The sequence below is a fragment of the Mesitornis unicolor genome, unplaced genomic scaffold, assembly GCF_000695765.1.
Source record: "Mesitornis unicolor isolate BGI_N332 unplaced genomic scaffold, ASM69576v1 scaffold1691, whole genome shotgun sequence".
NCBI lineage: Eukaryota > Metazoa > Chordata > Aves > Mesitornithiformes > Mesitornithidae > Mesitornis > Mesitornis unicolor.
The window spans coordinates 105,472-128,370 of NW_010165585.1; the positions used below are offsets into that span (position 1 = coordinate 105,472).

Below are 22,899 nucleotides of genomic sequence, written 5' to 3' on the forward strand. Positions count from 1 at the left end.
CCTAAAAGCAAGGGCTTGCAGACCTGGAACTGTCACATTTGGCAGGCAAGCAATTACAAACGTGACAGAGGAAGGAAAAGGTGAGAAAAGGGGGACTCACCATTTTCCCTTGAAGAATGTGTGATCATTTGAAATTAATTTTCATACAAAGGAAGCTGCCCGGAACCACTTACAGTAACAGGGAAAATCAGCATTCAGAATTCCTATGGTTATGATCAAATTATAAAGAGTAAAATTAGCCAGAGAATTACAAATGGAATGGCACTGTATTTACTTTCCTTTGTTCTGCTTTCTTCCACTGAGAGAAATTAAAGTGTACTTTCTTTTACAAGAAAAGCCACAGGCAGTGATGGTCTGCGTTATATGCACAGATTTACAGCACAAGAGTGAACAAAAAGGAGGTGCAGAGTCTTTTATCTCTCAGTACTTTGTGCAAACCCTGACAGCCTTGCTACTTGGAATAGTCAAATCACAGAAATTCTAAAAAAAAAAAACAAAAACAAAAAAAACCAAACAAAAAAAAACAACAAAACAAAACAAAAAAACCAGTCTGAAAAGGGACTGTGTCAGAAACAAGAAGTGCTAATTTTCTGTTGGCGGAACTTTTAGGGGTCAAGGGGAGGGGGAAGAACGTTAAAAAAAACCCACCCCAAATGTCAACATTTGATTAGTGATCATACCTAAGAAATTCTTCAGAGCAGTTATGCCATGCAGCCCAGTCTCTCACTTCTCCTGTAGCAACACTAATGTAGTTCTACAGCAGAGAGCAACTCCCTTCCTCGCGGTTTTGTTCAGAAGAAAAGCAAACTATTGTTTTTCACTTTAAAGCATCTACTAAAATGTTGCATCACAAGAACAAAACAGACAGTGCTACAGCAACTGGGCAGATGGATGTTTTTGTAGCTCGGTGCCTAGTTGTGCTACTTTATGTCTTTTTGTTTTTCCAAGAGGTTCATTTATTCTGGCCACCTTGTCTGTTAAAATTCTGGGTTCCCTTACAGACTGCAGCCTCAACACTTCAAGTACAGTAATAACCAGCTCTCAGTTTAATATAGTGTATTGACTCTAACTTCAAAAACTGTCCCAGGAAATCATCATTAGGTGAGACAACAAGACCATGAAATTCATACCATCATTATAAGCTGTAAGCCAGCTCTTTTTCTTTCTGAAGTGTCTTTAATTTTATTTTTCCTAAGTCATTACACAAACGTCATTACCAAAGACTTATCTCTTGCAAAGATGCTGGGACAGTACCAAAACAGCCATAAAACCTAAACATACTTTATAATCAAATTAAACAATGCTAAACAAGACAAATGATTATACTTAGCTTTATGCCCTGGGCTTTCTAAGGTGATCTAAATCACATTTCCCTTTCATATGTCCTATGCAATTGGACTGAAGCCTGAAAAGGATATAGTTTAGAGCCTTCCTATACCTTCCCCAGTTTCTGTTTTAAAATCTCTTCTCCTCTTTTCTAGATCTGTCATTCAGATAATATCATAAAAACTACCGATCAAGTTTCATTTGCCTTGATTTCACTGAAGAAAAAATAGATAGATTCTACACATATACAGTCTTCCTTTGTCCCTGTTTCAAAAAAGTTTGAACATAATCATAGATATGGCACATATATAATGATGCACATATCACTTGTGTAGCAATCCTGCTTTTTCAGTAGTTTTATTTTGGGCTCTAGCTTGTTTGTGTCCATCTTTTTTGTGATCATGTTTCCCCTCCTTTTGCAACCTAAACATTGTGTAACATTCAAGCACTTTTATTTTCAAACCTCTGAAAGACCTGAGTGGTCTGAAATCTTGAAGCTTATCATTGCAACAGCAAGACAGAACTCAGTCATCTAGCAAAAAGAGGGTGTAAACAATATAAACATTAAAAAAGTAATAAGTATAACATAGTCCAAAAATTGTAGAATCCACTTGTTTCCTAAGTCTAAACAACTGTAACCAAGCCTATGCAAGGACCTTATCACCTCAGCTTGAAAAGAGACGGGGCTTTTGGAAGGTCAGGTCTAGATCCAAATTCTTCAATAAAACCTCTCAATTGCCTCCCCTATTTTCATGTAGAAGTACCCTTATAAAAAAGAAACAATGTCTTGCTTCTCTGTTATAGGAGATGAGAGTCTTCCCTAATCTGGCTATTTGGCTAAATTTTCTGCCTACTGATAACAGCTGAATTGTTTAAGACACTATTCTTCTTAGTGAAGGCTACAGAAGAAATTTTCCAGAGCTAATTTATCACTGCACTATGGGCTATATGGAGTGAAAGATGATGACCTGCAAAGAGATAGCTACCTTTTTCAGTGAAAATAACTGAAGGACTGCTGTTAGCTCCCGATGCAAACACATACCAAAGAAATAAACTCCAAATTTCCATTGAGAGGCTTTTCTTTTTAATTTCTGGCTCCATTTTTCCTCTCTTCCAAAAGAAAAGTGCTATGCTTGCTAATAAAGAAATAGGGGGCGTGGGGAGGTGGGGAGGAATATTTTGTGTAATCTATAACTTTTATCATGACTCAACCATAATTCTCAGAGGAACCCAAGCATTAAAAAGTAGGTAGCTTTAAATTCTGAAGTTTAAAATTTGTTTTCAGTAACAGAAAGAGGAAAAAGACTTGTTTCAACCAGTTTGCAGTGTTGGAACATGCAGCAGATGGATAATTCTCTTTGTAGCAAACAATAAGAGGAGAGTAACCAAGATAGTTACAGTATTTGATATGGAACATTCAAAATTAAACATGAAGGGTGACTGATTAGTTCATGGTTAATAATGCATTCTTCCTTACTTCCTTAAAACAAACAAAGCAAAGCAAAAAAGCATAGTTCAAGTTGAGTCCAAAGATGGCAGGTGACAGAAAGCAGCAACCTTAGATGACTGTTCTAGGATCACATCCCAAAACCCAGCACAATTAAGCACTAATTGGTCAGTAGTCTTAGCAGAAATGCCAAGAAATGAGCAAGCATTGAAGACCAAAGTCTCTGCCTCTCCCTAGGAAGGATGCTCTTTTCAGGCCAGAAATTTGAAAAGCCAGCACTTCCCCTATTAGCACAACACTGGGCCCATAGATACAGGGCTCATCAGCAACTGAGGGGCATCTTCTACATGTAGCATCAGCAGCATTTTAATCTGTTACTTCACTTGCAACACCTACCATATTTGCCATACACCAGAAACCAACAGTAAATATAGTTTCACTATGACTATGAAGAATTGTTTTCTGTAGCGCAACACAGGACATCAATTATCAGGAACAACAATGACATCTTCCACCCACATTCAATTACCCGACTATGTGGGACTGTGTAAGTTACTTCTGCTTTGAAGTAAAATGCCTTGCAGCAAAGTATATCAAGAGCACCCAGCATGAAAACGTTACAGGGCAGCCAGAGAGCCGCACAGGTCTGCAAGCAGTGGATATGAAGTAGGAAGCTTGCAGGGCAACTTTGGAGCATGAAATCTCCCAGCAGTTTGTCTGGGAGATTAAAAACAGAAGGGACAGCAAAAAGGGAGGGCAGAACTCTTCCAGAGTCCCTGATGATGAGCAGTGACAAGACAGCTTCAAACAGCACTATTTTCCCAGCTCCATAGTGAGTGCGGGCTTCTCAAAAATAAGCTCAAGTGATCTGCATGAGGCAGAAGACAAGAAAGATGGTCAGTTCTGAAGATGGGAATTGGTGAAGCACTATGGTTTAGGCACCTACTTCTTCAGGACTTCATGAATTTGGGCAAGATAATTGAGCTCTAAGGGAAGGAGGGAAACAAATTGCTTCCTGAAAAATAGAATCGATCAAAATGCATTGTGGTAAAATACTACGGTAAGATGGTTTCATATCTCAAATATTGATCCAGCTCCTGCAAACATGTGAAGTTCATGGAAGTCAATTTTCCCATTAATCCTACTACCATGCCTTAACAGAATTAGCCCATGTTTTATATTCATTTTTATTCTCACTACAATAGCAAAATATTTTCAGCTCAAAAATCAGATTTGCCTTTAAAGGTAAGAGGATTCTAAAGCTATGTCCTGAAACATTTCACTCATCTCCTCCCTCTACCCCTTTTCTCCCTTGCTATTTTTTTTTTAAAGTTATATCCTGGAACCCATCTTCTCTCCTGTTAAGCTGCATTCTGATTACAAATAGGAATGATTGGTGCAGTCATTAAAAATACTGAATTTATGAAGCTTTATGTCCTCTCCCATTTTGTTTCTCCTTGTTCTTTCACCTTAGAGAAACAATTTTATTTCTAGAGATGCTTGATACACACACAGAGAGCACTAAGCACAGTCTTCTGTAAAAAAGGTTTACAATAAAGTACCCACTCATTAAACCACTTCATTTGGCACTGATCATAATTAGACAAATGGCAAAACAAAACTGTTACATTTAGGTCAGCCTCATCACTCAAGATGTGCACAAACTTTCTCTGAAAGGGGCTGGTGGCCTGTTCTTCTTCTTGAGCTTTGAAAACATCATCTGAAAATGCAAAAGTAAGTAGGGGGAGGCAGGTTAGATTAATACAGTGTAAAAGTTCCTGTAACATGCCTTCTCATCACAGCCACAAAATTCAGACATGCACCAAATGTCTGCCTGTACCACACTGTTACTCCTGAAGTTACACTGCAGCAAAAGGATTCACAATGAACACACGTTATGGCTGTACAGATGTACAGCTACATGCTACCTGCTGTAGCAGGCCCAGATTTAGATCAAAATTCAGCAGAGTAGTAAGAATTCTTCACATGGGGTAAAAATGTGAAGCTCCTTTTGATAGGAAGTAGGCAACACAGTCACAGCTGAAAACTGCTGCACTAGTTTTGACTATTTTAATCTTCATAAACTCATAAGCTAATAGGGCACTAGCACAGAGAATCATAGAAAATCGCAAATTGGAAGATCTTTGGAGGTCACACAGTCAAACCTCCTGCCAATTTCAGGAGCCAATTTCAAAGCCAGGTCTGGCTGTTGAGGACCTTATCCACTACTGTTTTTAATACCTCGAGAGATGAAAATATAACAGCTTTTTTGGGCAGCCCATTCCAGTGCTCAGCTACACTAGCTGTGGAGAATATTTGCCCTTACACACAATTCCCCTGCTGCAGCTTGTTACCACTGCCTCTTTTCCTTTCACAGGGAACCCCTGAAAACAGACTGTCTCCATCTCCTCAAAGAACAACCCAGCAGGTAGGTAGTGACAGTAGTTGGAAACCCCTGGAGCCTTTTCCACTCCAATTGAAATGAAGCCAGCTTCCTCCACCTCTACTTCCATGTCATGTGCTCCAGCCCCTATATAGATCCTCCAAAATTCCAAAGAGAATCAATCCATAACATACTGAGTTAACAACTGACATCATACATACCAAAGCACCTAACTGTCCTTGTATGTCTCAGATAAACTGCATACAAAAGTGCAATTTGATACCAATAGACAATTAAGTTCTATTATTGCTATTATATTTCCAAGTTGAATTTCATTTGTTGTCCATATTTCTAGTTTTGACGTCTTTTGACTTACTGGAGACTCATTTCCAGCCTTCATCTACCCCATTTTTTCAAAGCCATTAAAAATTTCTTCCCTTCAGCTGTACATTGCTTCTGTAGTTGCTGTAGTTATTCTATAATAAATGCTAGTAACAAATCAATTTTAATCTCCCAAGACTTCTAGATGTCTGTAATTTAAAGTATTCTCCCACCAGCTTTCAGCTTTCCAACTTTTAATCCATATCCAAAAAGAAATGCTGTCCACTTTATTAATTTTAAATGATCACTGACTTATGTGCATTCTTAACCTATTCATGTTTCTCCAAATAAGATTTCCTTGTCCTTTCAATCACTAAACACCATCATGCTGTCTTGTTGCACTTTAGGCTCTGTAAGACCTCATTAGCTGCACGTTAACCCTGCTCTACTTACCATACACCCAAGTCATGTTTCATCCCACTCCTACCCATATGCTACCTCACAAAATCACAGTGGATGCCAGTTCTTCTGCACAGTCATTTTCAACACAAACAAGGTGTGGGTGTTTGAGGTGGTTACCATTGACAATTCTCAGTCGTTTTCTAAAAAGGCAAATCCTAAACTCAGAGTTTAGTGCCTCCTTCAGGATATGCCTTCAAAATTATTTTTTGCTCTCACTTCTACACCCCAATAAATACATACTAAATCACTGCTGCAATGTCTGTTTATCCACACTTGATTACCTGTATTTCATATCTGAATGTGATCAAGTGCCAATGATTTATATTCTAAATCAACTTGAAGTCATGTAAACATTCCAAAAACCTCATCTTTATTAAATTCATTTGATCCAGGATTAACTTACCCATCTCTCAACACAGCCTTTTTTTGCTGCGCCTCCCATGTCCTTCACACTTTTTGTGAAATTTCATAGCAACAGAGCCTTTGCTGCTACTCTCAAAATTCAACATAATGTAAATGTCCTCTGGAATGCAATCACCAGTGTCACAGCAAAAGATGACTTCGGCTGACCCTAGGATTCACTGTGCTTTTAACTTCCTGTGGTTTTATAAATCTAACACTAGCCATAAAAAAATAAAGAGCGGTAAAGAAGAGAATTGCATTTTAAGTTACGAATTCAGAAAAAAGAACAACATATGTTTCTGATCCACCATTTCTCTTCACAGCTGAGGAAGTCAGGAACTCACTTAAGTTATCATGCATCATCTCAAGAGTGAAGACTCGTGCCAGATCAGGTTTGAGATTAAGTATTTTATACAAAGGGGGTTGATTTTTTATTTAATTCTTTTAAAAGAGTGTTCTGCTCAAGAAGTCTTCACAAAAGAACCGAGAAAATACTTTCTCAGCTACTACCTATGCACCTCAGTCTGTCTTCCAGTGGATGAATGTTCCTGTCCCTGAATGCTAGCAATAGGTTTCAAAAATACCAGTTGAGCTCCAGAAGTAGGATGCATATCTCAAGGTAATCATTTACCTGTCTGACAGAGATGCACTCTTTCATTTTTGTCAGGCAAGTTAGAAAAAGCTTCCCAACTTTCTACTTCATAAGTAATACTGTAGTTCTGGTCTCTCAGAAGAGATCTATTGATTTTTACCTTAACATGACTTTTATGTTCCCATCAAAAACCTATATTCTTTCCTGTCCGAGCTTCTTGGATGTACCTAATAGAAGACATTCTTTATGGAACAAAAACACATTAGCAAGAATACAGAGCAGATGACAGCCCCTACAAAACATTTTTCTGGCTGTTCACTTTGAGTGTCACAATGTTACAGAAGAGTTATGACGCAAAGCTGCTAACAACAATAAAGCAAAACTCATTACACATTGTCCTGACAACATAATGGTAAGTGAAAACATTTCACCCTGGTATGCTGCTGATTTCAGGGTAAAAGATTCAAACAGCAATATTAGCGAGAAGTTACATCTGGCAAAACTCACCTTGTTACTAAGGAAATAGTGAAAGAAAAAGCAGCAAAAGAAGAAATATCTTAAACCTTGGACTCCTGTTTTTCAGCAATGCTATAATATATAACCAACAGGCTTTTTTTTTTCTGTTTGAGAAATTTGCAAAACAAAAACTACGAATTCTGAGCATTGCTATTACACAAAGCTGCTAATAAAAGGAACAACTATTACTTTTCCCAGTACAGTTCAATAATAAAGCCTCATTTATTCTTTTATAAACAGTGCCAATTAAAACAGACAAACACTAACATCAAGAATTTGTCTTAAATATTTCATTGGCACTTTTAAAATGTCTATTTCATTGGCACTCTTATGTTTCAGAGAACATTTCACATAAAACATTTAGATGCTAGTTCATGAAGCAACTCCCCTGTACACAATGCAATAATTCATATACTCTATAGTAAATAACTTCTCTTCGGTAGAACTGAACTACATTAGTGTATCAGCAGCGTTCACAAGACATGTACAAACTTATGAAAATCTGAAGACAGAAGTATACAGAACACTGTAAGAAATTCTGACTGACATGCTGTCAGAGTTGCTTTTAATTTGTAATTTCCGTGCCATTTTTTCATCTAAGTATTAACATTTCCATTACCAGACTGCCATATATCATTGCCTTACATTGACACCTGCTGGAAGTGACTGGCATTGTAAACCATTCCTTTTTTCCCCTCAATCAGTGTCTGATTTAACTCTACAGGCAGACCAACAATTCTGCTTTCAGTAAACTAAGCACAGACATTTGAAAAAACTAAGCCATGCAACTTTTTAACAAACAGAATAACACACGATGTTTAATTTTAAGCTACACAAAAATTCCTAAGGCTATCACTGCATGGATTCTCAATCAGAAATTATGTTTTAATAACAGCCTTTAAGAAGACTTTTTTTTTTACTACCCCTTGAGTAGATTTAAACCCAACAAAATAAGTTTCCAATCATTTACTAGTCTCTCAGGCTAATTAACAAATACTTATTACTGCAAGAGTCACTAAACAGTTCGCGTTTGACAAACATTGTTACAAACAAGCCTATACAGAAAAATGTGACTAAATAGGTTTTAAAGCACTTGTAATTTCCTAGCACGATTGAAAATACAATTGAAAAACATGTTTTTAAGGGGAAAAAAAAAAAATATTTGCCTTATTCACAAAAGCAAACCAGGCTGTTTAATGATAGAATTGATAAAGACAAGAATGAGGCATGCTTGTTAAAATAGCTTTTGCATACACAGACTTCTATAATTCGTCATAATGAAGATACACTTTTTAGTATAGCTTTGTAAATAGAACCACACTGAAACAGCTATCTGAAAAAAATGTGATTTTCCCCATATTCCAGAACTTCCTCTGCAATCTTCGCTGTTATAAACCAGATAGCGCATTATACCCTTCTCTTACATGAATACTACAAAAGTGGGATCTCTTTTACTCGTTGTCATTTTTGTATTTCTCATAATAGAAAACACATTTCAGACTGAAGCAAGTATAATGAGTTACTGTGGCTTTGCTTTATGGTCCAAACAAGACATGGTCACGCACTTTGGTATTCACACATCTTGTATGCAAAACTCAGGCATAGCTTCACCAAAACACACAGGCAGTTTTAAAGTATTGCAAGCAGTAAGAACAAAAAAAAAAGTTCAAAAGCAGCCAAATAGAATTTCTATAAGGTTATGTCAGCACACAGCCAGAGATCTCTCCAATTCTATATGTTTCCAAAGTTATGAAGCAGGATCCTTATATTAAAGTCCAGTAATACAGGACAGTATGACCATTCTACACAGGCACCAACACCACAGTAGTATTAACTCATGGACTTTACAGACCAGTTTGAATTTCTTTTTTTTTTTAATTTTAATCTGGTGAGTGATTGACCTAGTTAAAAAAAATAATTTTACTGGTCAGCTTGGACCATTACCACAGTATTAAAGTTCTGAACTACCGAACCTGTGCAAAAAAAGTAAACACAGTGTCAGTGGAAGCAGAAATAGACAGTCAGCAAAAATACCAATATGAGTGGTAGCCTCAACATCCCTTGTCTACATGCTTTTCCTCCAACTTCTTATTTTTTATCACTGAAATAACTCTACTAATACAGACAAGTGAGAAAGAATTTCATGGCTGCTTACTGGTCTGTTGAACTCATTCCTAATTAAAAGTTTCATGAAGCTCAAAAGCAAAAACACTGGGCATGGAAGATTGCAGTTATTCTACTTAATGGGTACCCAGGAGTTTAAGTACTGCATTTACCAAGAATTAACCAACTCCTTTGGAAAAGGAGATGTGGTAGTGTTTTGCAAAAGATCATCGAACAAGAACAGTTTCCTTCAGGACACTTGAATGGTAGGCAAGAGAGCACTTTCTTTAAAAAAATGTATCACTGACAAGCACAGGGGTTTTTTTTGTATTGTATTCTTTAACAAAAACATGTACATGAGAGCATGGAAGGCTTTAAAAACACACTAAATAGCCTAGATATACTTTTGAAATTAATCCCATTCTTACTCTATTTTCTTTTTATCTCAAAAAGACAACAGCGTTAGCATTAGACACTCAAGATTTAGGGCTTATATTTCTTACCTTACAAAGCTTCTGGTAACGGGGAGAAGAAACTGCCATCCTCTGTAAACGATGCAACAACACCACAACTTTCTGCAGAGACGTTCTCACCACAGCCATCATTTTAAGTTTGCCACACTTCTGAAGACACCTCAGAATTTGCATTATAAATGAAGAGCAACTATCATTTCCTCCCGGTCACTGGACAATGATTTGCCAGCTGTCTGAGCATGCTCTCTTCCAGGACTGCTTTTGCGAGCCACAGGCTTTATACGTTTCAAAGGCAAAGGAGGTTGATATAGCATAAGTTTCTCTCCCAAAATAAACCCAAAAAACAAATGCAAAAAAATAACAGCCTTGACAGATTCTTCTAACCGGGAATGCTCAGCTCTGCTTGTGCAGAGGGTAAATTAAGTTGTTGAGCAGCCAAGCGTCTGCCACCGTTGAGGAGTGCACTAAATAGCCAGGAAAGGTTATTAATTTAAGCCTGAAAGCTGCAGGAACAAAAAAGGAATTCCTTCAGGAAGACAGCTCCAGTGTATCACAACAGTTGTTCTCCCTCAGTAGCTGCTTTCTATCGGCAGTCTGAGCATTTGCTCCCTCACTCTGCGAAAGGATGCTCTTGCTCTCAGACTAAACGCAGCTCTGGCAGAGCTGTGGAGTGAGTGAATAGCAGACTGTTATAAATCTTGAGAGAGGAGCAGAGGGATACCTGCCCTAATTATATCAGCCATATGTTAAAGGCTAATAAATCACACAGGCGCTTCTCAAAACTAGATTACCCAATACAAAGGGAAAAACTGCAGGGGGCAAACCTCTCTGCTATGAAAACTCTCTTAAAGCTAATTTAGTCAAAGGGATCTCAAAGGATTCTCAGTTTCACCAGAAAATAGGAATCTTTTCCAGGAGACATTTCCAATTAAAATCTTTTCCTGAATGACTTATTAAGACTTGAAAGAATAGGGTTTTGACACATTAAAAGCATACAGTTGCACCATCACCTCTTTTTCTAGCCATCCTTGAATCCAAAAGCTACGTAATTTTGATGTTTTTCCCATGACAAAGCAGAAATATTTAAGCCATATAAGGATGACAGTAGGACATTTGAGAGCATGGAAGTGTTTTGCTACCAACAAGGCACTCCCAATGCAATACAGCTATTTCTTATTACTTCCAAAGGTGCTATGATGAATCTACTTAAACCTGTACTAGAGGGGCTGCTGTAGCAAAGGTTCAGGGAAGACATTATCAACACAGCAGGTGCTAGACACCATTACAAGTAGTTGTATTATTTAATGTGCATATTGACACATGAACAGGTACAAATACATTTTAAGCACATCAATCAGCACAGCATGGAGAGACCAACTACAGGTAGCGTGACAAGTTCTATGTATTACCTAGGATCATATGCTTAGATGCTGGAGCATTATACACTGGTTTGCCTGTTCACTTTCCATCTGAGGGCATGAATGCCAGGTGCAGGTTCTTCATGCAGAACACTTAAAAACTCTTCCCATCCAATTCTGCTAACACAACCTTTTCATCCTTATTTTTAAAACTGAATCGATATTTCTAGCAGTCCTTAGGCAAAACCCTTTTACCTGTACTGTTTTGTTCCTGATCCATCCAGCACAAATGACATCATCATTTTGAGGAAACAGAGCCTTCATTCCACTCTGCATATAGAAATTTTACCACCTGTATTCTCCACCTTGCCAGACTCACTTGCTTTCCTCATCTCCATCATTCATTTGAACCATTCCCCTGTACTCCATTGCTCCTGGTTTATCACAGAATCACACAGAATCACAGAACGTTAGGGATTGGAAGGGACCTCAAAAGATCATCTAGTCCAATCCCCCTACTGGAGCAGGAACAAACTGCTTTTTAGTTTTGTTTGGTTTTTTTTTAGATAACTACTTTATCTACTTTTATCTCCAACCACAAGTCTGTTCCCTTAACCTACCAGCTCTAGCTTACCATCATTAGCTGATATGTCGTTACCAAACAACTTTTGAGGAAACCTATGAAGCAGCACAAGTCCAAAAACACTGAGGCATTCAGAAATAACTGCAAGAACTCAAACCTCTTCTAAGAACGAACCCACAGTTCATACCTGCAGCTTTCTTTCAGTTCCACTTCTTTCCTTCCCCATTAGTCCTGTTGATTTTAATTTACAGTAAAACTTTAAAGTTATTTTGAACATTTTTACATCTGTAGGCACAGAGCTTCACACACACGTTGACCCAGTATCACTTCTTACCATTTTCTAACTTCTTTTCTACATCTTGCTTCAAATTAGGTTTTAACCTCTTTCAGGTGGCTGCTAAACATTCTGAACACAGACTGTTTCAGCACTAACCTGAAGGAAAAGTCTTCTACAACATTTAAATACTGAGAGAATGAATTCAAAATATAATTTTGAATTTCCTCCTTTTCAAAAGGAAAGCGTTACTGCACTCAAAGTTTGCATAGTAGTGTTGAAAGCCTCAGATGTCATAATGGAAGGTAAAACAAGGCTTCAACAGTGCCCAGATCACTGATTCCACTGCAGAGTGGCTTGAGCTGCAGCCAAACAAGTTAGCCCCAAAATGTAATGGAGGGTAGTCCTCCCATGCACACACACCAATGTTAGTTTAACAGATGACCTTATTTCAAAAATGCATGATGTTTAACAACAAAAACAAATTCAGCATGTTTTGTCTGTGTTCAGCACATATTTCATCTAGAATTTACAACATCTTAAACTCATAGCAAAGTTTTACTCATTGAATAGGCCTTGGGGGCAGAGGTATTTTCACACAGAGCAGAGAAAATCACAAGTCCTGCATTCTTCTTATGGCCATTTAGAAGAAATACTTCTTCATATATTCAATAAAGCACAAAGAGGAAAAACATTGTTATTTTATACCACTCAATAGGGGAAGAACAGGAAATTGTCTTTGTTTAATCAGATATTAAGCTTAAGAACTTGCAAGGGAGTGGACTTGATATTTTAAGGTACAGCAAGATATTAGAGCTTTTTGTTTTCAAAAGTTCATTTAAACAAATATTTGAAAATAGAAATGTTGATTTTGGAGTGTTTGCCAGTGTCATGATATAAATGTCTTCACTTATATTTAAAGTGAGACTGAAAGATAGTAGGCCAAAGTTCATTTTGGAAGCCATTACACCATGACAGTCTTTGGCATGCTCTACCTAACTTCCTTTCATAGCTGACAAAAGCTCACAATATTATGTAGTCATGGGCAAGTTAAGTGATTATGCTTCATATACACAGTGTGTAAAAGCACACAGTCACAGAAAAAAAAATGGAGAATATCAGGTAATGAGACACCGAACAACTTTCTATGACAATCTTCTATGAAGCTTCACAGCTACGTAGAGCCAACAAGCAAATTGTGATACAGCAGCTTTATCTTGGTGTGACTGACTACACAGAATGCAAGGTCATGCAGAAATAAGTCTATATACACATAGCATTGTCTCATGTTGTTAGCTTCCTGTGCCCCCTTTTCAGCTCTTCCACCTCCACTATACCAGTAGTTTGGGGTTTTTTGTCAACAGAAAGTATAATATTAACTTCTAGGTGTTGCCGATACAGACTAGTCTCAGCATTTCAAAAAGAGCCACATCTCTACAAATGAGATACCCAACTACCAGACCCACATAAACGTTGGTGAGTGATATATCATCTTCAACAGACATAAGTTTTTGCAATATATTGCGCTCTTCCTTACGATTACAGTGAGCAGCTTGCTATCAGATATTTTAAACTGTCTTGTTTCATTTAAATTCAATGTAGATATGTTCGGATTAACAGTGCTACTGAAAGCAGCACTTTTTTTTCATTATAAGCTATTCAAACCCCATGAACTTAGACCACAGATGACATTATTCCAAACCCAGAGTGCAGAATTTAATAACTGATGTAGCCACACAGTTCTGTGCATATCAAAATAACTGTGCTAAATGAGGCAATCTAATTGAAAGAAAAAACATATTAAAACATTCAGGAGGAAGATGACACATTAACAGTGCTCACATCAGGTAAACAGGACAGGAAATTCATGTATCATAGAAACACAAAATCCTTTTAGCCAGTGATGTTTAACCATTTGCTGTCACAGACCCAAAGATACTGAGTTTTAAAAAAGCTGTCAGGTTTCCACATCCTGTTCTCCTGTTTTCCCCTCAATACACTGTACCCTTAATACAGACTGAACCCAGCTCCTCTCTGTCCCTCCTGCGTCCCCATAGGAGACATATGAGATAGGCAATGGCAGTAAAAGCCAGACCATGTGACGGTACTCAGTTAATCCATGCTTCTCAGACAGGGAAAAGGGATCTCCCTTCCAGATTTTAGACAAGATAGGTTGTCCATATATTAAAAAGGACTGTAAGTGGTGTCAGTCTCCTCAGTTATTTCTCAGGTTTCCAGTCTGTGGCCTGTACAGGAAGGCAGGCCAGCTGGGGAGCTGCTGGGCAGTACCAAAGGGACAAAAGGTGATCCAACCATGACAACTTCTTGGATCACTGGAAAAGCAGGAGGAAGGTGGCAGGCAGGGACAGGAGACATTGCAGCCCATGAGGGCTTTACTTGGAGAGTAGTAGATTAAATTGTTTGGTAGGACAATCACACAACATGACTTCGTTTAATCAAGTGCACACTTCCTGAATACAGACACCCTCCAAGGTTCAATACACTTCCTAAATACAGTCACCTTCCAAGGACATTTAAGAGACCTCAGTGCTGCAGATATCGACAAAATATGTATTTCAAAACTTAAGAAAAATCCGCTTCCTTCATGCACCTAACTTTTAAAATACTGGTTTTTAAACAGCTTCCAATAGGTTGCAGGTTTCCTCACTCTAGTAGATAACTTTCCTTTATATATATTTGCCATTAAGAAAAAGCATGAACAGCAGCAGTATTATTTAGTTTCTCACCTGCATCTGCTTTCTGAGTTCCCTTACGCAGGCAGTGTCCTGAGCAGTGTTCTCACGCTGGGATGCATCTGCTAGAACGTTAAGAGTCGTCTCTGCCTCTTGAAGCCACTTGAGGAAGCTCTCCAGATCCTTGTGTGAGGTCTGTACTGTCTTCAGCTCTGTCTCCAAGAAATTTTGCCTATCAACAGCTCTGAAAATAAGACATGTGTCAGAATAGTCTCTCATAACAAACAGCATTGAATAAATCATAATTAAACTACTAAAAGGAAATATGAAAGTTATCTCTATTAAGAAACTATACATATGTCACAGCTTGTTTTATCCTTATTTATATCACTGTTTCTCTCGTTGTTATATTTAGAGCTACCCACAGATGTTCTGACCTGTTTATGTAAGTCATAGTCTTTTTTAAAAAGGCATGTGGAAGATGCAAAGTTATTCAAGCAGTTAGTTAACTGCTTGAAAGAGTCCAGCACAGGGCAACAAAGATGATCGAGGGAGTGGAGCGTCTCCCTTATGAGGAGTGGCTGAGGAAGCTGGGTCTCTTTAGCTTGGAGAAGAGGAGACTGAGGGGTGACCTCATTCATGTTTATAAGTTTGTAAAGGGCGAGTGTCCGGAGGAAGGAGCCAGGCTCTTCTCTGTGATGTCAAATGATAGGACAAGGGGCAATGGGAGCAAGCTGGAGCATAGGAGGTTCAACCTGAACATGAGGAAAAACTTTTTTACTGTGAGGGTGACAGAGCACTGGAACAGGCTGCCCAGAGAGGTTGTGGAGTCTCCTTCTCTGGAGACATTCAAAACCTGCCTGGACGCGTTCCTGTGTGACCTAGTCTAGGTGATCCTGCTCTGGCAGGGGGGTTGGACTGGATGATCTTTCAAGGTCCCTTCCAACTCCTAATATTCTGTGATTAATTAAAAACCTAGCTTTTCCTTTTTGAGTATTATCATCATGGATTTATGCTACCCCAAATAGAAGAAGTATTATTCCTATGTGTGAAATGTGTTAATGCTTTTCCTCATCAACAAAAATCATATGGAGTAGAAGCACTGAGGCTTTGAGGGATCTTTTTTCTTCCTCTTTTACAGTAAGCAGAAACATTTCCCTAAATTGGTGAGAGTTAAAGTATGAGGGATCAAAAGTCAAACATCTGGTTCTGTCTGCTAAAAGACAAGAATTCTGATACTATCACTAAATAATACACTGCCATCAGAACAGTCAAGCCATGCTCAGCATGCTTAAATCTAAAAAAAAGACTGGCAGATTATAGTCCAAATCTGCCACTGGCAGATTTGGTACAAAACCAAAAGTTTTTGTCTATAAGAGGATTTTTTAAGATGTAAGGAACAAATTTAAAGCCTTTGGATTATATTGTTGGCAAACAACTTCAAAAGATTTCCTAGAAAAAACCACCACATAATACTTGTATAACAGAACTGTTTCCTTGTCATTGAAATGAAACTTCGATGGGAAACTGTTATAGTCAGCAATTTTAAAAGCTCTGATTAACAACGTTAATTAAAGCATGACAAGCTAAATTTCATCCATTTTAGGCTCTTATTCTGCAGAGTATCCCTTTTCCCAAAATCAGGATGAAATAAACAAGCTATCCCACACCAGCACACTGTACAGAAATCCCTAACAGGGCTACTTTCTAGAATGTTGCTGCTAAATAACTAAGAAGTTCAATTTTATTTTCACATTAAGCACTAACTATATTGTAAGATTTCAGGGGTAAAGTGATATTTCATTTCAAGTAAGACAAAGCAAAAACTCTCAGCACTTTATATTTTCACATTAATTGAACATGTTTCTCCAGAGAGGCCCATCAAACTTAAAAAGTCTTCTGGCTCCTCCTATTCTACTTAGGCTTTCTTTCCTCCTTGCCATGCTGTGGCAAAAGTAATGCCTAGCACTATTAAGGAATCACCGTGTTTAGAATAATGAATTTCAAAAGTAGTTAAAATAACATTTTTGGAAAGGAAGCTGCAGGTGTTCAGTACTATTCAGGATGAAGTTTCAAAGCAGGTATTCTGGTTTACTAGCACATCAGAAAAGACAGATGCAAGTAAAAGCTGTTTTCCTTCAAGGGCAATAAGAAAACTCACGCAACCTCAGTTCTGCCAGGCTTACAATCCTAAATATTAGCATAACCAACTGAATTTTATAGAAACTACTTGTAAAAAGACAGCGTTGCAATCCACACTTTAGGAGCTTAGGTCTTATGTCACTTGTTAATAATTGCTTTATCCAAAACCAGACTGTGTGAATCATTCCTGACTTCATGCTTGCCCAAGTTTTGGCTACTGGTAAATGACTAAGCAGGGCACAAAGCCTTCATTCTTGCATCTCACTGGAAGCTCTGAAATGCTTCACCCACTCTTGTGGAAAAAAATAAGAAATAGCATGCTAGGGCTTACAAAAGGTTTGATAGGTATTGCCTAGAAAAGATAACAAGCACCAGATCAAAAATTAGAGCACACCAAGGAACTGCAAGAAAAATGTAAATGTAAAGCAGTTATGAGCTCTGTAACTTCAAAACCCTCTTCCTCTGCAGGGGGTTAAGGCCAAAGGTGGAAGAAGAGGAGTGACAACAGGAAGAACAGACTGGTAATAAAGGTGACCTTCAAAGAAAAAGAAAAGTCCCAAAGGATGAAACACTAAGCGACCCAGATCTCTAAGTCTAAGTACTGATGTAGTAGACGGGATTTGAGACAATCTCAACTTTGTAGCTAATAGCATTCATTGAAGAATGTAATCTTCAGCCTAAAGTTTTAATTTCTCAAACTTTCTGCTTGGATGAAATTAAAGGAAAGAATGAAATCCTATTACAGCCCCACCGCTGTCATGATATTTGAATTAAAGCTGAAAATCATTCCTTTTGCTAAATACATACTCCAGCAGCATAAGTTAACAACTAATGTTCTAAGATTACATGGATGCTTTTAAAGAAGACTTGTATAGCAGCAGTGAGAAACACTTTCACAGAGCAGATGCAAACACTTTCACTTCCTTCCAGTAAAGGCCACAAATGTAAACCAGAAAAATATGGAGAATTCTATGCTGCAGATTAATGACTACCTCATACTATAAAAAGATTACTCAGATCTTCAGAGAATTCTGATACAATTAAAACAGCCTCAAAAGAAAAAGGGTCCTTCCAGGATGTAGGAATTAAATGTAAGGAGAACCTGGAAAATCCAATGCAACCAACTTCATTTAACACAGTGATAGTGGAGAAGGTCTAAGCAGATTCTATTAGCAAAGGCACATCCAAGAAAAAGAAAATTGTAACTCTACTATTTAAGTTTTCGTGGCACTGTTTCAGGTTTTTGTTCCACCCAATTATTTTTTTCAGATTTAAGCTAAAAATCTGCAATACATACAAGTATGTGATCAAAAGAAAGACGGACAATAACATCTGAGACAGTACAGACAGCTATTATAATTCATTACTGAGGCAGCAAAACCACACAGAATTACTACAGTTTCACCCTAAAGTATAAAAATAGAACATAAATAGCCACTGGGCAGAGTATCCGATTTACACAACGTCAAGATGGGGAGCTTCAATCTTAATGCCAACAGTCTTAAAATAAGCTCCTTTAACGTTACATGACTACAGTCTTCCTGGTAGTGTTCTTGTGCTATTCAGTACTGTGATTCTCCCAGGTAATGTTACTAAGGGTCCCTCTTTCCACAACCTCCAAGCATGGGAACAAACCAGTATTTTAAAGCATTATGCTATAAATACATATCTGTGCTTACAGAAGCCATAGGGCCACATGCATGCTCCATGTACAGCCTCTGTATGTCCTGAGATGTTCACTAGCATTTCTATTTATTGCATTTAAAGCAAGTATTAAAAAATTTCAGTCCCTTGAGAAAGTGCTTTCACTGCACATTCTCTCCTTTTGATTCATCTCTGCTGCTCCACGGGGTTATGTTGAGCAGCTCCTCACTCTGGCTACCCGCTGGCTCTGAGTTCTCCTTTGCATTCTGTCCCTAGTTAAGAAACAAAGCAGATACTCATCTTCCTAAGGCTGCAGATTGCAAAACAGTAGCCTCAGTGATAATTGAGGAGCTTCAGTTATACATAACAGAATGCAATTGCTTATTATTCCAGGCTTTAAGCAGATTCAAAAATAATTAGAGGCTTCCAGGCAGGAGCTCTTCTTTCTGGTCACCTGCTCTGAGTAGTGGGCAGTTTTACGCCAGTTCTGGCCAAAACACTGCAAAGCTTGAATGTGAATGAGACTATGATAGAGCTGCAGTCTACTGTTACTGCTAATCCAACAAGGAGCTGTTTCCCCTCACCCTCTAATTGCATCTTCACCCCCTGATGTCCTCGTGACATTCAGATGAAGTTAATGGCATTTTTGGAAAATTATTCGTTTACTTTGCGGAAAGAAAGAATGACCTGATGGTGAAAATGCTGCAGTTCCTAATATTAATGCAAATGAATGGTCTGGAAGGGCCATTTCAGGAGATGATCTCATCATTATGACCTAGTTCAAAAAAAGTAAAAGTAAAATGCCAAGGAAGTTTTGACATATGCCAAAGCCTTTTCCACAGTCTACTGGGAGTTTTCCAAAGAACCACGAACAGAAGTTGTCTGCATCACGTAGAATAATTATAAAAAGTTTTACTCACTTGAAAACCCCTATCTTATGTCTCAAAACATTTAGATACTAACAAATGTTTATTCTCTCTCAAACGATCACATAGCATGAGCCATATAAAGTTTTGCCTGTTTTGTACCTCATCCCTTCATAGGCATAACCAGGAAACCAGTTGCTACATCAAAAGCACAAAATGACAGAAGCACCATGTCCCTACACAGAAGGATAAGGAGATATTCTACTCTGCTTCCTTCATTGCCTACTACTTGCCACTGCAAAGATCCTCCTCTCAGTCCCCAGGATATAACAACTTCAGAGGCTTTATTACCTAGGATTTTCATTCCCTTAACTGACATTTCCTTACAGAAGCATTTGTCCCATTTACATGTACATACTTGCACACAAACATACAGACTTTGGATGTCATCTGCCCCACTTCCATATACACAGGATCAATTTTCTCTTTCATCCCTCTAAGCACAAAGCATACTGTCCTTTAAGCTGCAGGCACTGAGTCAGACACTATTCTAAAAAAATATTATGCATAGGAAAATATTTTTGCATTAAGACATATTTGCAAATATGTCTTAATAGAGGATGAACAGAAAGAAGTATGTTTCAAGCAGGCCCCAGAACCTATAGCTCAAGTGTTTTTTAAATAGGAGTGCTAGAAGCATCACATTTGGGAACCCAAAGCACAGCCCTATTCAGAGAAAGTTTGTTAGATGAAAGACCATTATGAATTAATGAGTTGGGAGACCAAGCTGAATACTTATGGCCTTCTGAAAAGAAAGCACAGCAACTACAAATACATAACTCATACCAGCATCAAGGAACTGTTCAAGAGACACTTAGAGAACAACCACAGGCAAACCTGAGACCAAACAGGAAAGTACTTATTTTATTTCCTCCACCCTTAAAAAAACCCCACCACATAAATGAGAAGTCATACAGAAGCCTTCCATGGTGAACTGCGGAAATTTTCATCATCAAAACTCAGAACTGCTTGACTGTAATTGGCTAATTATCCATAGTAACCCTAAATGCTGCAATAATGCAGACAGATTGCAATACACATGTATGCATAAGTTAAAAGTTTAAGACAAACAGTTAATACAGAGTGAAATCTTGTAATTACCTTTGGTTCAGATTAACCCAACAAGTGTTCATTTGGTCAGTGGTTTCCTTCACCCTCCTTGTATCATCATCACGATACTCTCGAAGAAGTTTATTAGAAAGATCATTGAATGCAGCTACCGTGATGTCACCTCTATGCAAATCCTGTACTAACAGCTAAAAAGCAATTCCAGAATGAGACAGAGTACAATCAGACTATTTTTCATATTATGCATTTTATCATATTATAAAATCCTCCTTTTTGCTTTTAAAAAAGGTGCATATTTTTCATCTAGAAGAAAAATCTTAAAAAGAAAATCTACAGATAATAATCATCCTGACAATGAAAGAATCAAAACACAAATAGGTGAAGAGAAATTATATTTGCGAGACTGCAAAAGGCTAGAAAAATCTACTGGCGACCTACTGTTCTACTGGCAACAGAAGTAAAAACACTTCTGTACTCTTAGTAGCTTGAATAAGTTTAAATTATGATAATAGTGATATAAGCAGAAGCTAAAAGTGGCATAAATGAAGTGCACAGCATGAGAATGTAATTTCATTGTTTTGCGGGGTTTTTTTGTTCTTTAAATGAAGAAAATACATTAGCTGTGTCTGCTTATTGTGGAACGATATTCTTAAGGTGCCTTGACTTTACAGAATCCTGAACTCAAGATTATTTCTAAATGAAAAAAAGAATTTGCATATATATATGCCTAGTTGTATCTTATGACCTCTGTACTATATGTCTAGGCACAGGCTTACTTTCACTTAAAGCAAAGCAAGCCTAATAGTCCATTTCCAATCTCCTACTTATGTAGAGACAGACAATGAAAAGCACACAATTTCACTGTTTACTGAAATAGCTATGGATCAGTGAGGAATTCTCAGAATCATACTCCCTGCTTCTTTCCATACTCAACTGCACCCCTATGTTGCTCGTTCATGAATATATATGTGTGTATATGTATATACACAAAGTTTTTAAAATTCTCTTATATCCCTGTTCTAAATACTGCCCTGATAAGAGCCCCTCCTCATTGATCTGTCTCTTTAGTTCTCATCCTGTGCCACCTACAACCTTCCCTTTTTCTGACAGCCACCAGGACAAAAGACATCAGACTTATTGATTTATCACAGCAGATTTCCTGTGATACGAAAAGCAGTGAAGATTGCATGGGACTGGAAAAAAAAAATGTTGAAAACACCTGGCAACCCATTAGACGTGAAATTCAGGATAATTTTAAACTTGGTCCATTCCTGGATTTACTAAACCACTACTAATAGGTTTCTATGAAGTAATACATGCTACATTCTGTGGCTGTGTGATTAAACTTTTATTGGTCTGAGGTTCAAGCTTTTTTTGCATAATATTATTTATTTGATGCTATACTGTACTAGTTTCAACTACACTTACAAAAAGACACACATGCACACATGCCACCTGTTTCCCTTCCAGAAAGGAAGTCTCAGGAAGTTCAATATATATATAAAAAACCAGAGACAATTTAGAATATATCTCAAAAGAGACAGAATTTCCAAATCAGTCCTACAACTAAACTGTGTATTTGCACATGAATTGAATCCAATAGCATTACATAGGCTGTGAAGTGTAGTGGCGGGGGGGAGGAAAGTGTAGATGGTCTTACTTTGTTTTCTGAAATCTGTTTGACAAGCATCTCTTTTGAGGCCTGCAAGAGCATATGCAGACGGATCTCACACTGCTCCATGAGGTGCTCCATTTCTTGCCTCTGCTCATCCCACTGCATGCTGTCAGTCAGCATGTACTTCAGCTGCTGCTGCCGCACCTCCACACCATGCTGGGTATTGTCCCACTGGGTCTTCACCTTCTCCACTGCGAAGGACAATACAGAACATGAAAAAACTGAGTAAAACAAACAAGTAGCCGTAACTACCACTTAATTCTCAGGACATGAGGCAATAACATTATTCATTCTCAAATACAGTAGCTTCCATATTCAGCATTTTAGTTCCCCACATAGTTTACACATTCACAAAAGCAAACAAAAAATGCAGCTGTTTGGCCACCTTTTGTTTAAGTGGGTCAGCATACGGGTAACAATTATTATTTCTGGAATATTTCAAAGGCTTTATTTTATAAGTACACCCATGCGGGAGGCAAATCTGCTGCAGCTGGTGCCACCAGCAGGGAAC

The 22,899-nt window shown here is 37.9% G+C and overlaps 1 protein-coding gene across 1 annotated transcript in view; it reads right to left on the minus strand.

Moving 5' to 3' along the window:
- Nucleotides 1-22,899, minus strand: part of LOC104548598 (utrophin-like) — a gene marked incomplete at its 3' end in the record, with an annotated part of 165,727 nt that overhangs the window by 99,263 nt on the left and 43,565 nt on the right. The window contains 3 exon segments of the mRNA XM_010194667.1: nucleotides 14,988-15,177; nucleotides 20,747-20,901; nucleotides 22,374-22,579. Coding sequence (XP_010192969.1) covers nucleotides 14,988-15,177; nucleotides 20,747-20,901; nucleotides 22,374-22,579 — 551 coding nt within the window.